This window comes from Podarcis raffonei, chromosome 11 (genome assembly GCF_027172205.1).
Source record: "Podarcis raffonei isolate rPodRaf1 chromosome 11, rPodRaf1.pri, whole genome shotgun sequence".
Classification (NCBI taxonomy): domain Eukaryota; kingdom Metazoa; phylum Chordata; class Lepidosauria; order Squamata; family Lacertidae; genus Podarcis; species Podarcis raffonei.
The window spans coordinates 26,854,763-26,870,370 of NC_070612.1; the positions used below are offsets into that span (position 1 = coordinate 26,854,763).

Below are 15,608 nucleotides of genomic sequence, written 5' to 3' on the forward strand. Positions count from 1 at the left end.
TGCTCCAAGTTTTCAATTTTTGTCTAATCTCTTGGATCATTGGACCAAAATTAAGCTTTTCCAAATTTTGAAGATTCCTGGGGATAATAACTCCTAAATATTTAAAATATTTCTGACAAAGTTTTATTCCAGTGGAGCGCTGAAGTTGTAGTTGTACTTCAGGTGACATATGAATGCATAGCTGGTCTGATTTGCTATAGTTAACACAAAAACCAGAGACCTTTCTGTAAGCATCAAGAATTTTCATTACAGCCGGGAGGCTTATTCCAGGGCGAGACCAGACGACTCTGCCCATTAATTTGTATTCCAGACACCTCAGGGTCTCCCCTAAGTGCTAGAGCCAAGGGTTCCATGGCCAGGGCAAAAAGCAGGGACGACAATGGGCAGCCTGCTTCGTGCCCTGGCCCATCGATATAGGCTCTGAGTGTATACCATTTATCAAAATATTTGTGGTGCAATCCTGATATAAGATAGTCAGCAGTGCAATAAATGGGGCTCCCATGCCAAAACCTCGCAAGGTTTCAAAAAGAAAATTCCATTCAAGACGGTCAAATGCCTTCATTGCATCCAATGTAAGGATGGCTGTCGGTGCCGGTTGGCTTGATCCCCAGTATATTGCATTGAGGATCCTCCTAATTGGGGTAGTTATTGAGCTTTGCCTAATAAAGCCTGTCTGATCCGAATGTATATAATTCGGTACAATCGTCGCTAACCTGTGTGTAATAATGTTTATAAGTAATTTTAAATCAACATTTATTAATCAGATAGGCCTATAGGACTAAACCGACTCCAAGTCTTTATTTGGTTTTGTTAGCACTACGATGTATGTGTTTTTCCAAGTTCCAGGTATCAGGCCATGATCCTTTATATCTGCAAATAATTTCAGCAAAAATGGGGCCACAAGTTCAGAAAAGGTTTTATAAAAATAGCCAGTAAATCCATCTGGTCCAGGTGCCTTAAATGGTTTTGTCTTTTTTATACTAGCTAATATTTCCTCAAGTGAGAAGGGTTGATTTAAGTAAGTTGCATACTCTTCTGTTAATTTTGGAATGTTAACTGTGGCCAGAAATTCCTGAATGGCGTTTAGCGATGGTGTTCCAGAAGTGTATATGGTGTTATAGAATGCATGAAAGGCTTGGTTAATTTTAAGTTTATCATGTGTTATTTCACCTTTGTCTGTTTTTATTGAGTGGATTGTTCTGTGAAATTTATGTTTCTCTAGTTGGTTTGCTAAGATTGTTGAGTTTTTATTATTAAACTCATAGTATTGTTGATTTAAATACTGAAGGGATGTTATTATTTTTGGTATTTCTAACTTGTCTAATTCTTTCCATTTTCAAATTAATTTGAGATACACTCTGTTACTACATGTTTCTTATTTTTTCCCCTAATTCTTTTATTTCTTTTTAAAATTAGAGATGAATATTTTATTTCCTTTTTTGATTCTCCTCTTCTCACTGATTAATGTTCTTCTAATTACTGCTTTGAATGTATCCCAAATTAAAGCTGGGTTATATAATCCTGTATCATTGATCTTAAAAAATTCTGGTATCTCTTTTTGCAACCATTCGATAACCAGTTGATCTTGCAGTAGCCATGGGTCAAGTCTCCATACTGGGTTTCTTGGGTATCCTCCTTCTCTCAGCACTTCAGCAATAACCATAGCATGGTCAGAGACTTCTCCTGCTTTGATCTCTGAGGAGTGGATCCGACGGATCCATCCCTCTGATGTCAACAAATAATCAATTCTAGAGTAGTTTGTATGGTGATTACTTAAGTGAGTATAGTCCCTTAAATCAGAGTTTGCCATTTGCCAGATATAATATAAATGGAATTTTTAAAGAATTCTATACAGAGGGGTTTTTGTTGATGGGGAGCCTCTATTGACTTTTTTGTTCTGACCTGAACAATTTCTGTCAAAATATTCATTTAGGACTAAATTAAAATCTCACTCCAGGATTGTTTGACCTTTTAAAAAAATTTCCAGCTCTGTCAATGCCTTTTCCAAAAATTCTTCCTGTTAGTTGTTTGGTGCATAGAGATTACCTATAGTCAGCCATTTGTCCTGCAATGTGCCCTGATAAATAAGTAACATCCATCAGGATCACTAAGGGTTTGTTCAGGTTTAAATTCTGATTTATCCACAACCCATGTTGCTACCCCACGAGCCTTAGATATTCCTTGAGAGGCAAACCACTGTCTCCCAGAGGAGGGGAGGGGAGATGTACTCATTGTAGCCCTCCTCCACCTCTGGTGAGTCTCCTGGACCAGAATCAAGTCCAGTTTCCCTTTTCTTAATTCCTTCCAAGCCCGTCTCCTTTTTATGAGTGACCCCAGACCATTAACATTCCATGTGATTATTTTTAAATTATCTATACTTGGTCCAGGATGATTAGTACATTATAGGAGCGTGTGGAAAACATTATATCTAAAAGGCAATTGTCGACAACTTGCAATAGTTTAACAGCTGGACGGTGAACAAACCCCAAACTTCCCCTTCCCTCCCTCTTTCCCCTCCCACCTACAACAAGAAAATTCCCTCCTATTGTTGGAACCATTGTGGTATCCACAGAGTAGTAAATTCTACTCTTTCAGTAGTATTAACAATAGAGGATGACCAAAATCACCGCTCCCCCCCCCCCCCCAGGAACATGCTATGATAGTAAAGTTACAAAGCAAGTCATAAAAGCCAAGACAAAACGATCTCACGCAGAGCAGAAGCCATCTTGTGAGATTTTCTGTCCATTTTTCTTCTGCATTGGATTTTTCTTTCATTTAATTTTTTCCCACTGTCTTCCCCCCTTGTTGTTTCCATTCATAAGGGTCTTTTTCAGTCTCTTCATCAGCGTTTTCCTCCACTCCTTCTGTTGTCATGTCTTCAATCTGTACATTGAGCTGTTTCAATAATTTTTTAGCTTCTACATGCGAAGCTGCTACCTTGGTTATTCCATTATGAATGATGATCAGCTTAAAGGGGAATCCCCATTTGTATTTTATCCCTGCATGGCGAAGTAATGTGATGTATACTTTGAATTCATGACGTCACTGCAAGGTCCCAGAAGAAAGGTCTTGGAATATAGCTATAACAGAGTCCTCATGTTCTATTTTTTCCAGTTTTCTGAAACGTTGCATTAAATCATTTTTCACCAAGAACGTGTTAAAGCAGACAGTCACATCTCTGGAGGGTTCACCGTTTTTAGGTTTAGGGCTCAGGGCTCTGTGTATGTGTTCTATATTTTCTGCACTGATTTTGCAGTCAGGAAATAATTCTTGAATCCATGTGAGGAAGGCTACTTTTAGAACTGAGTCTCCAAAATTTTCAGATAGGCCCCTGGCCCTCATGTTAAGTCTCCTTTCCCAATCTTGATAGTCTTCCAGTTGGAGTCTAAGGTCTGCTGCGTGCGTTTCAGAGTCCTAATAGATGTTTTATTTTTCAACCTTAATTCCATTGCTGTGTTAGCTGTAGTTTTGACATCGTTCACAGTTTCAGTTAATTTAGTAATGTCTTCCCTCAGTGGGAGGAGTGCTTTTGCCCAGCCTTGGGCTAATTCCTTCCTGATTAGGGCTACTAGGCCTTGTGCATTTTCAAAGCCTATCAGTTTCCCTGCTTCTGTTTTTTTATTTTTGGAAGCTTTGGCAGCCATTTTGGGGCCTGCTAGTGCTTGGCCTGTGCCTGAGGGAGATTCTTTCGAAGGTAGTGAAATCCACGAATCTAAGGTCCCTTTTAGCAATCCAGGCTTGCTAAAACTCATAGCCTAACAGGGGGAATTATTTTTAAAATGCTTACTCGTCATTGTCTTGGTTTGTGCTGGCTATTGTTCTTAGGAAGGAGCTCAGCGGCAATTTAAGGCACCATCTTGGTTGATGATGTCACCATCCCCCTGGAACAGCATTTTTGACACCATTGGAAGGAATGCACTGTCCTTCCACTCCACTATTTTAGCACTTTCTCAAGGGGATGGGGCAGCAGAAACTGTCTGTGGTTCACAGTTCCCAAATGGAATCTGAACTGGGTGGTAAAAGCATCCATGGCCTTTCCGGCCTATGGCCATATGTGCCCTCAAGTTCCTGACTTTAAAATTGGTATTCATGCTGGCTGTTAAATCTATATGAAGGGTCTCCAAACTGCTGCGATCCCTTGTTATGTATTTTACATCAGGAAGTAGTGGTGCTCAGTTCCATCTTTTGTTCCTAGGATTAATTCAGTATTTCACAGGTCACAGGAGGTTCTTCTGCCCACATTTTCTCCAAACCCATTGCAAGCCCAGTAAAGAGTATGCAACATGCTAGATGTCTGTGGTGTTCTCTGCTTCTCTTTGGACGGAACTGCTTTCCATCTCTTTTCCTTAGGGAAGAAAGTGGCTCTGTCTCGTATCTCTTTATGATTTTAAGGAGGTTTCCATTTAAGGGTACATAGAATTTATTTCTTTTTAACAAAATTTTCATACCACTTGTTCATAACAAAACCTCTAAGTATTTTGCAAGAAATAAACTGATTTACAAACATTGGGGGAAATGCTACCGGGGCAGGGGACAGGATTAGTTCACCCATTCTCTTGGGGTGGGAGTAGTCTTTTTCAGCTGCCTTTAAGGAAAATTTCACCATTGTGGATATCTGTTGGGCAGCCACTTGGGTTTCCTCCATATTTTTGCCAAACATGATAAAATTGTAGGTTCTGCAGAAGGGCTGCTTGATCCCAGACACCCACCTTGGATCCTATCACTCTAATACATTCCAAGAGACAGAAATGCTCTCAATACAACATGGCGTGGTGGTGGGGTGGAATGGAAATTTTCTTATCACGATTTTCTGTTTCCAGTTATCTCATGAAATGCATTCTACTTGCCCTTCTTTTATGGGATTAGCATGATCATATTATGTTAGCGCTTTCTGTGTGCACTTTGCATGCTTGGTATTAGGGTGTCCTAATCAGTGGCTCCTTTCTGCTGTTGGTTCTGCACTGTATTTCCCCCCCGCACAATGTTCTGTTCAGAACAGTTTTAGAAGTGTTCTGCTTTGTGCAAAGCCCCATGCTATTTTCTGCAACCATTATGAGATGTGATATATTATTCTATACAGCAAAGCTGTGGGCTGCTGTATATGAAGATGAATTCTCATGGACAAAATTTTCCTTCACAAGCATACATTTTTGTGCGCTAATAGAGTCTCATACTTGTTTGTATATGCTTTCATGTTCTAAGACTTAGAGATATCTTGTGAGACAAAGTACATAAATAATACCTTAGGCTTACTAAGTCGGGAAATGGACAAATATCCTGTTTTCATGGCATCATAGAGCTGCAGAATTGGAAGCGATCCCAAGCTTGGGTGGACTTTGGTAATATGGTGCCCTAAGCGAGGACAAAATTTTTCATGCTCTCAACTTTTGAGTAAGTACCATATACCATATATCTAGGCAAACCCCTGCAATGCAAAAATCACAGCTAAACACTCCCTGAGATATGGCCATCCAACCTCTGTCTAAAAACCTCCACTGAAGGAGAGTCCACCACTTTCTGAGGTAGTCCATTCCACTGGCAAGCAGCTTTTGCCATCAGAAAGTTCTTCCTAAGGTTTAATTGGAATCTCCTTTCTTGTAATTTAAATCTATTGTTATGAGATTTAAGAATAATGGAGAAAATATATTTTCTCCATCTTCTATGTGATGGCCTTTCAGATATCTGGAGATGCCCATCATATCACATTTCAGTCTTCTCAACACCAAACATAACCAACTCCCTCAACTGTTTTTCACAAGGCTTGGTTTCCAGACTCTTTATCATCTTGGTTGCCCTCTTCTGCACATGTTCCAGCTCGGCAATTTAATGCCTAAAATTGTGCACAAACAGGTAAAGCTGATGAGACCATGAGCTAAACCAACTAGACTAAAATGTGTTTGTTAACAATATTTTAAATGGCACGGGATGGGGAAAAGACTCAGATCTGTTCATATTTATTTTGGGATAAGAATCCTTTGATTCACTGCCAGTCTTTGATTCGTTTATGCATTCATAATATTAATCAAAAGCTGAAATGATCTGAAAGAGAATCTCTGTCCTGGGAAAACCTGGGATTTGCAACCTAGGTCTCTTCTGTTTTGAATATGGCAGCCATTTTGCTCCCATAAGGTAAAAATTCACAAGCATCAGGTGGACTTGTTCTTTTTTATGCCAAATTCCTAGAAGTATTGACCTGAGATGTTCAGTACTGAAGGGAGGTGTTGGTAGAATACCCTGGAATATAGAGGGCTTGTTTAGAGAGATTCTTTGGACCCTAGATTGTGTAAGCAGGCAGCTAAGAGGGCACAAAGGATGCAGAGAGTTTGTAAACTATGTTTAAGTAATATTGTGCACAGAAGCTGTGTGGAAAAACACACAGTATGCAATCAAAAATAATCACAGGCTTTTTTTTTACATTTCACTTAAGGGTTCTGAAGTGTAGCACACCCTATTTGTGATTTTCATCTTTTTTAGAAGGTTGAATAAGTTGTGTAAGAAATACCTTGCATCTGGCGTTTTATAGTACCCTTCTTCACCACCACTCTGGTGCACACTATGGCCATTATTTCAGTTCGCACCTCGTTTCTCTTTGCTGTACCAGGTGAGACAAAATAGGACCTAACATGGGAGTTTTGCATTAGTGATGCAATTCCCCACAGCAGTATTGCAAATGCCCTATTTGCATATGGTGTTGGATTGGGCCGCAAGAGTTTCTGAAAGCAAAGTTTGGGATTCATGTTGGAAATGTAGGTAGGAACATACAAAGCTACCTTTTACTGAGTCAGACCATTAGTCTATCTAGCTATGCATTGCCTGCATGACAGGATTTTAGACAGGGTTCTCTCCCAGTCCTACCTGGAGATGCTGGTGATTGAACTTAAGAGTTGAGATCTTCTGCATAGACAGCTGAGTTATGCTCTTCCCTGCCAAGTAGGTGATATCAGTTGGGTCAGAGCCAGTTGGTACCCTTGCATGAACATAAGGGTTTTGATTGGCAGTGGGGGATTGGTTTGTGGGAGGAACATATTTGCTGTGGTGCTTGGGCATGGTGCTGTCAGGGTATGGGGAAGATGGGAAAAACACTTCCTTCTCCTTTTTCATGAGTGGGTAGTAGACGCCTCTGCTGGTGCAACAGCACTGTGAAAACAAATTAGATACCCCTGTGTGTTCAAATTCTTTTGGAGATATTTCAGCTTCTACTCTGGACTTCACAGAGGTAAACATGTAACAGGTATTTCCAAGCCCTAATACATGGTTGCATCCTTGATTTGAATCAATAATGTGACTTGTATGTCCTAGTTTCTGAGTCAGAGATGGCCTGAGGAGTTCACCGAGTGTTAAATGATGTGCATGTTGACATTTTGCAGGCAGCTCCTTTATGTAGATTCTTCCTCAGAAAAAAAGAGTCGTGCGTTTGATATATCTGCGGTCAGATTTTGGGCCTGTGAATGAATCCCTATTGGGAATGATTAGAAGAGGTAAGAGTTGAAGTTTGAAATTTTGGAGAAACACTTTGGTCTGCTGAGAGGAGAGCTGAGAGAAAGCTCTGGGGATTAATTGGAAATCCATAAAACACAATTGATGGAAAATGTTCTGAAATGTAGGTTGTTTAGGTGTTCGATGCACAGTTGTGTATTATCTATAATTTGCATTTCCTTGTAACAGACTTCAAAATATGTTACTATTATTTTTTGTGTGGAAGAGAAACTGAGGCAAGAGAGTGATACTCAAGTTTTAGCCACTGAGTCTGGGGCTAAGGTGAAAGCTGAGCCCAGTCAATGTTCATTATTCAGCCTTCTGAGCCACAGTGGCTCATTCTTTTCTTATTTTGTCACATAGGTTGTCATAGGGGAGGTTTCATAGGACTCGGACAAATTCTTAGAACTTTAATTGATTTACTTACTGGATTTATATAACTTTATGGTAATATGCCCAAGGCGCTGAAAACCCTAAAATGTTGAATGAAGTAAACATGCACAAAAACACAGGTCAAAATAATACGAGAGCAGAATTCTTTCAGGCCATTGGTGGTTCCATCAGTTACTAACAGGCCAGGCTTAGGAAATGCATTCTAACTTTTGCCTTGCCATCTTGACATATGGGCCTTTGTATCACCTGGAAAGATGGGAGACATGTTACCCCTACTAGATACCCTCAGGCCATCTTGAGTTTTGTTTCCATTTGTGTTCAGAATTGGTAATGATGAGTCTTTGTTAGTTAAGCTTATTTGCTGATCCATGATGGCTGTGAACATGGGCGTAGACAGAATTTATTTTAGGGGGACAGGCTTTATGTTAGGGGGGCAGAACTGAGTTATCTGTGATGCAATTGGTCAGTTAAGTATTTTTATTTATTTGGTTGATTTGGGTGGGGCAGCTGTCCCCACCCTGCACCCCCCTGGCTATGCCCATGGTTGGAAAAGAACAGCATTCTCACTATTTCTCTGGTTGTCTAATCATTTAAGGTTTAAAAATATCCAGGAAACTCAAAAAACAAAAGAACAAAAAACATTAACAAGCTGAGAATCACTGCTGTGTGCATGCCATATAATTACCCTATGAGATTAATGGGTTTTCTTTCGGATTCCCTTTCTTGTTCATATTGTGCTTTAATAAAATATTTTTAACATTTTCTTTTTTTAGCACAAGTACAAGCTTCTTCAAATAAGATGATTAACTTTCGATCATGAATTAAGGAACAGCTGTGCTTCAGTGTCATGTGTTCCTTCCTAAGCTTGGAATAATTTTCTGGACGCAAAGGGAAGGAACTTAACTTCCTGTGATTTTATGCAGAAACAGAATTTTGCTCATCTGTAAAACAATAATGGGACAACCTAAACAAGATAGACAAATCATTTTTGATAGGGTCATAAAGCTTATTGTATCTTGGATGTGTGTTGAAGAATAGCATCTTAAGCGTATTTTGTTGCACTTCTTAATTTTTTGCTCTGTTCCGAAATCTGACAGTCTCTGTGGCAAGGGGCGGGCAGATTTTCATTCCTCTGAAGAGAAAAGTCTGCATTTTAGGAAGGAAACTGCTTCTTAGAATATTAGACATGAGTCGATTGAGATACAGCCCTGAAGCCTTCTTTCTGCTAGCAAAATCAGTGCAGTACGCTTGCGGTTAACCTGGAAGAAAGCTGCTGACATTTCTTCGTGACAGCTAGAAGTGGAAGGACCCAAACTTGCAGTGCTCCCTCCCCCAAGAGATTGTTAGTCCATTCCTTTATAGTGGCTCATTTGGGCTCTCTGTCATCACCAGGATGCTGCCACTGAATGTGTGTCATGGTTACAGTAGAATGTGGTAACGTAACAGCCATGAAAGCCCAACGCGAAAGGCTGCAAATTCCAGGGCTGACCTTGGAGTAAGTATTGTCTGCCTTTTAATATTTTAATGCTTTCTGCATGGCACTAGCTTTTGTGCGAGCTGTAGTTATTTAACATGCGTTTGTGCTGACAGGCTCAGAGCACTGCAGCTTTAGGTCGCAGGAACATTTTCAGAATGCATTTCAGTTGCTGTTTGCAAATGTGTGAGCCTAAAGCAAGGATATTGCAGTATATTTCAGATTAAAATATACTGCATACTTAAAATCACTGAATGCATGAATGTGAGCATCCTAAAAGCATACTGTGAAACAATGCTTCGGTAGGCCACGGTGTTCGTTTCTCTCTCACACCCTTTCTGTTTCTGTTTGTTTATCCCAGTGCTGCCTTTTTGAAAGGCCTCTTTCTCTGCTGAATAATAGAGAGCTCTGCAAGAGATTAGGGCACAAGAGGAATGCTATTTGTGAAAATTCATTGCGTATGATCCATGTTTTACTGTGTAGAGTACTGGTGAACTGTATTGCATTCTGACATTTCTGCTTGGTATTCTAGTCTTTGCATCAAATGTGTTTGTGTAGGTAAGGGCTTTGTTTACTTAGTGATGTTTTAGGACTGATGGACTCATTTGAATGATTCCAGTTTGCATTTAGAAAACAGCTGCATAAAAACATACGTATTTGATTTACAGTGAACATGTTGACCATAATGTCTGATTTTTAAAGTGCCAGTCCATTGATTCTGAATTAATCAGCCAGTGCAAAATGTGTTTATTTTTGTGTCCCACCACAATTTGCTGCATAGATATAGATGTGTATCAGCACACACACACATGCAGTATTCTCTCAAGATGTTATTTTTGTAGGTATTGAATAGATTTAATGTGCCAGTTGTTCTGCTTTCCTAAAGAGAATAGGTCATCTGTAAGGTCAGGTTACTTAGCTGTGAACCATTTTACCCATCTACAAAATACGTATGTTATTTGATATACGTTTGCATTTATGCATGTAGTGCCACTTCTAGTGAGTTGTAACTGATACAAAATATTAATTCTGTTAGTAAAAATGGTATTCTGGTATCTTTGACCACCTTTGATAACTAGATTACAGAAACATTGACATTAATAAAGGTAGTAGTTTCTGTCAGTGTTTCATTTATTGTGTAGATAGAACCCTGAAAGAATTACATAAACGCAGTGATAATGGTTTGCTTATTGTTTATTTTATTTGAGCATACCTTCCTTTAAAAAGATGGAGTCCAGTGTTTATACTTGGAGTTTTGCTTGATTGTAACTTTACCATATATAAAAGTAATAAATAATAGTAAGAAATTCTTGATTTTGTAAAGTATTGGGATGTGATTGTTTTTAGTCTCAACATTTTATTATTTTCTGTTATATAGCTTTTATGTCTGACTTAATGTTTGACATATTTCATTTACAAAGTTTCTAAGGTAAAAATGATCCATTACGTTGCATTGGCAACTTGATAAAATTCTAACTCTTAACTATTATTTTGGTCAATTTTTAGACACAATGACAGCTGGCAAACTTTGTATTTTTTTGTTACTAATTTTATTTTTATTTTCCACTAAAATTGGTGCATTAATGGGCTTCATCTTAAGAATTGGGTATTCAAAGTTTGGGCTGGATGTTTTCCTTTGATAGACTAGAGAGTTTGAAAAAATGATAGCCTTTAACTCCATTTTGCAAACATTTTATTAATAATCAAAATAGCAGTATTCCTGAAGGGAGCCATGGACTCCAGTAGACATAGTTATATCTTCTGTTCCCATACTGTCTCTGGCCTGTGTACCTCAGTTCTGCCCAGTTAACTATGATATTTGCCATTGTTCAGAATAATTTGGATGACATGGAGTTTTAATATTGGTAGTTGGCCTGTTGCCATTATTGTTGGTGTTATGACTGGTGGAGTTATATTAGTAGTATTTTAAGAAAATTCTTACCACAACCAATTTGTGCCAGGTTTATTGACACAAATAAACATAGGCTGGAATTAGGCACAATAATACAGATTTGATGTTTGCATTAGATGCGAGCACAGTCAAGTTAAATTTTTACAGATGTCTTTCTGGAACAAGTATTTAAGATATCAGGTATTCATAATTCAATGTTTAGACACTGCTGTTGTCAGTGACTGTACCATATTTTCACAAATGGCATTCTCAAAACTAAAAACAAATAGTAATATTTTCATTATTATTTATTTTACTTGTATTTTCCTTTGGGCCTGTTGCATTTTTTTCTTTTGTAATTTTTCTTATGTGTATGTGTTAGTGTCGCATTTAAAGTACTGAAATAAGTTTTCAATACTTCTTTCAGCCAATTTTCATTTAGCATTTGCACAGTGCAATATTGTAGCCAATGAGGTTCATCTGAGACATGATCATTGTTAATTGATTCCCCCCCCCCCAGTGCATGGTAATTCAGAATTGAGGGCAATCAGTTCTCCTGAAAGTTAGCAGAATATTTCTTTTGTGCATCAATTTGTGTACCCAAATTTGTGCTAATTTCATTTTTACAAGCAATTTTTATAACAAGATTTGTTTTTTTAAAAAAAAATTGCTCCGTGTGTTTGAACACTTTCTTATAATGAAAACATTTGCATGGTTAATCCCACCCCCCATTTAATTAGGAAGACACAGAAAAGTTAGGGGTCTTTTGACATAAATTTTTTTTGTTTGGCTTTCCTCAATGTAGAGAAAACCAGTTTCCTGTCTACTGATTGTGCTTGAGGCCATACTCCCTTAATTCAGTCATACTATAGGATTTTTACTCAACTTCTGTTTACTAGAGATGACATTATTTTAACTTTCAGTCTCACCCCAAGAAGCCTGAGCCCAACCCCAACAAGCCCTTGCAGTCCATGCAGTCCTCTGTACGCTTTTCATTTTTGGAGGTAAGCAACTAAACTTCCATTGTTGCAGTTCTCTGCCTTCCACATTGAAGAGGGGGAGTAGATAATTGAAGCCTGTATGTATGTATGTATGTATGTATGTATGCATGCATAGTCAAGCAAATATTGGTAGCTTTAAAAATGTTTCCCCAAAGTAAATTAATTTGCATGTGTGGTAAGATAATACTGGTAGAGTTAGAGGTGGTAGCATTCTTTGGATTTCTGAAGATTCAAGGTTTGTGAATAGCCTTACTAATGCACCAGTTTGGCCATCATGATAAAATGTGATTTATCTTTTCAGCAATGATCTGTAGTGAGCCTTGGGTTCACACATATCTTTTTTCCTCTCCTCCAGCACCAGAGGAGATCTTCCATTTTCATAATCCATGGTTTGAAGTTGGCTTGTTTTAAACAAACTCTTAAAATTAACCAGAGTTTGTCATATTCAGACAAAACAGCAAGATGCAGATAGTCTCGAACAGCAGCAAAAATTTCAAACCCGTGGCAAAATGAGCATACAAACTGAACATACAAACTGAAGGCTTGCCGTGGCTTGTTTCAAGTACCTGGTAGACGAGGAGAAAAAACCAAAGTTACTGATTGATCTTTCAGGACTGTCCTTGTTGGGTGCTTTGCGGGCAGTGATAATAGTGGTGAATTGATCTGAATCTCAAGCAAAATCTTAAAAACCAAGTGTATAGTTTATGGAGCAGGTATTATCATTGTCTACCAAACTGTTGCATTCCCACCTTGGACTGAATGGATGGTTGTCTCAGCTGCTGGTTGGTTCATGAACTTTAAATTATAAACAATCACACAACGTCTGGAGTGTCCAGTTAACTGGAAACTGCTATGAACGGAACCCATATTTTAGGACTTACGTGGGTAAAGATTTTTTTCCCTTTCTGTCCTCAGACACTTCACAGTGAGAGTCTACCAGAACTCTGGAGTAAAGTTCGGGGGGGGGGGTATGAGTTAGGACTCAACTGTTCAGCCTTTCTGTAGTCCAGCTCTTAATGCTAGGAGAACAGATCCCCACAAGATGCACTAAATTGTTATGGTGCTGCAATTAACAAGAGATGAGCACACATTTTTTAAAATTACCCAACAGAACTCATCTGCATTTTTCTGCCTTTATTTTAGTTGAATTTTATATGCATATAGTTTGGCAGGGTAAGAAATACTTTGCTGAATCAATAGATTTATAGTGTTTGCTGAATTAAGAGATGGATGCACATTTTTATATTTGATAGTAAATAAAAATGGATGAGCAGTTTTTTAAAAGCAGATGCATTCAAACGATGTTTTATATATTTAACCAAGCTGCATATACAATTCTGCTTTGTTGTAAATTGTGACCTACTTTTGGATCATTGTGTAAATTCAGGGAGTTTTGAACAAAATTAATGGATCAGTTTTCTAATTGATCTGTGCTAATCATTGCCAACTCACAAATCAAACTACAATTTCTCCTGATGCAAAATAGCAGCTGTTGTCACTGAAGCAGAGTGGTGGTTTCTAGACAAATCCCCTTTGAAATGTTGGTTCAGTTTTGTGTGAAAACAGTTTCCCTTTACCCTCTTGACATCCATCATATCTGTTGCCTACTATTTTCCCTAGCACCACCTCTGTGCTCTACTGCTTCACTTTTCTACATTGCTGTCTAATGAAAGTGCATATTTGAAATGATAAGAGGCTGAAATGGGTTGGTAGTAGTTCTGGCCCGGGTGAGTTCTCCCTTGTGCAGTCATCAGATCAACACACATGCTGTTCTTGTAATCCCCCCCCCCCTTTATGCCAACACTTCTTGCTTCTGCTGGCACAAAGTACCAATTCCAAGGAGTCAATAGAAAAGGAGATCAATTACTTCCATTCTCCCGTCTTTTACTCTTCTTTGGAAACTTGCCTGAATGCTGCTGCAGGTTAGGATGTTGGCAGTGGGAGAATGGGAACAAAGTACTGGCACGTTGTGGTAATGAAGGTCAGATGAGTGTTGTAAGTAGTTTTGAAGTGCAGAAAAGAACTTTGGCAGGTAGTTTCTTAATATGATTTGGTAAGACTGTATATTAGTCTGCTGCCTGGTAGGCTTAATCAGGAGCATGTTTGTTTTTTGCAGATATCCTTATTTTTTTTTGCAGTAAGCTCTTAGTATATGTATGTGGGACGTAAGCATGATATAGGTTTGAATTCTGGCTGTGTTGGGTACTTTTAACAGCCTTTGGGCTGTTAAGCTTTGCAGGAATATTAGAAGGTAGACGACAGTGTAAACTATATCAATACTGTGAAAATATGTAGGCATTGAAGTAGATTTATAAGTATAATGACTGTTTAGTTACTAACCTATATATAAACGTTGGATATGACTGTTGACATACTAATTGGAAATGGGGCATGGTTTTCACTGTGATGGACTTAGACCATCAATTTGTTTAATGTAAGCTACCAGCAACAAGCAAATACAAGGCCTCTTTAACATGCATGAGGAGGGGGTTTATTGGGTTGTTTTTGATTTTATGTTGCAACTGCCCTGAGACCTGCTGGTATAGGGTGGTATACAACTATATTATTATTATTATTATTGTTGTTGTTGTTGTTGTTGTTGTTGTTGTTGTTATCATCAGGGGTGGTACTGACAGCTTGGAGTAGGCTTGTGTTCAGCTTTGTACCTTTCCTCCAATTACCTTGTGTCTGCTGCTGAGAGGCAGGAGCTGCAGAAGATAGCAGCAACAGCCTGGATGAGGAAACTCCACCCACTGAGTGACTTAATCTTTCTGATCATATTGTATTTAAAATACATTGTAAGTTAACTTGATTGTTCAGTAGTAGGTGGGGTATCAATATTTGAAATAATAAAATATGAGTGTATTTCTAGTCTACATGTTGAATTAAATCTAGATTATCAGATGATGTTTTAGCCTGGATGACAATATTACTAAAAACATTACTAAGAAAACCTGTTACACAACAAGCTCATCAAAAAGGCTCACCTGTTAGGTACTTGACAACCCATCCATCCTATGTGCAGTTCTGGACATGCAACAAAAAAACAGGAGACTTTGAAAGCTGTGGTGGCCTATGTTGGGCTTGATGGGCCACAAGTTCTGCTGGCCTATATTACAGTTTCCTTTTTCAAACTGAAATGCTCAGGGAATCTCTTCCTTACTGTGACCCTGCATTTATTCAGCTTCCCTCTATTTGTTAGCTTTTGGGTTATACCTGACAAATCATTAACATGTATTTGTCTGTTGAATACTATCTTATGAATGTGATCTACGTGTTGGTGACTGAGTGTTACAATGTTAAACAGAGCTGTCATTAGGAAATAATTAAATGTAGCGCATAAAACATGTCTTTGTAAGCCTGTTGTTGCCTT

General features: G+C 38.5%; 1 protein-coding gene across 15 annotated transcripts in view; it reads left to right on the forward strand.

Annotated features, from left to right (window-relative positions):
- MAST4 (microtubule associated serine/threonine kinase family member 4) overlaps positions 1-15,608 on the forward strand; it is a 200,944-nt gene that overhangs the window by 88,585 nt on the left and 96,751 nt on the right. For 7 of the 15 annotated variants that reach the window (XM_053409245.1, XM_053409248.1, XM_053409247.1 and 4 more), the window contains one exon: positions 12,158-12,238. The exons of 7 other annotated variants lie outside the window; for them this stretch is intronic. In XM_053409245.1, coding sequence (XP_053265220.1) covers positions 12,158-12,238 — 81 coding nt within the window. Of the gene's footprint in view, positions 1-9,296; positions 9,365-12,157; positions 12,239-15,608 lie in introns of those variants that run through there. One more of the 15 variants, XM_053409262.1, reaches the window with a different exon arrangement.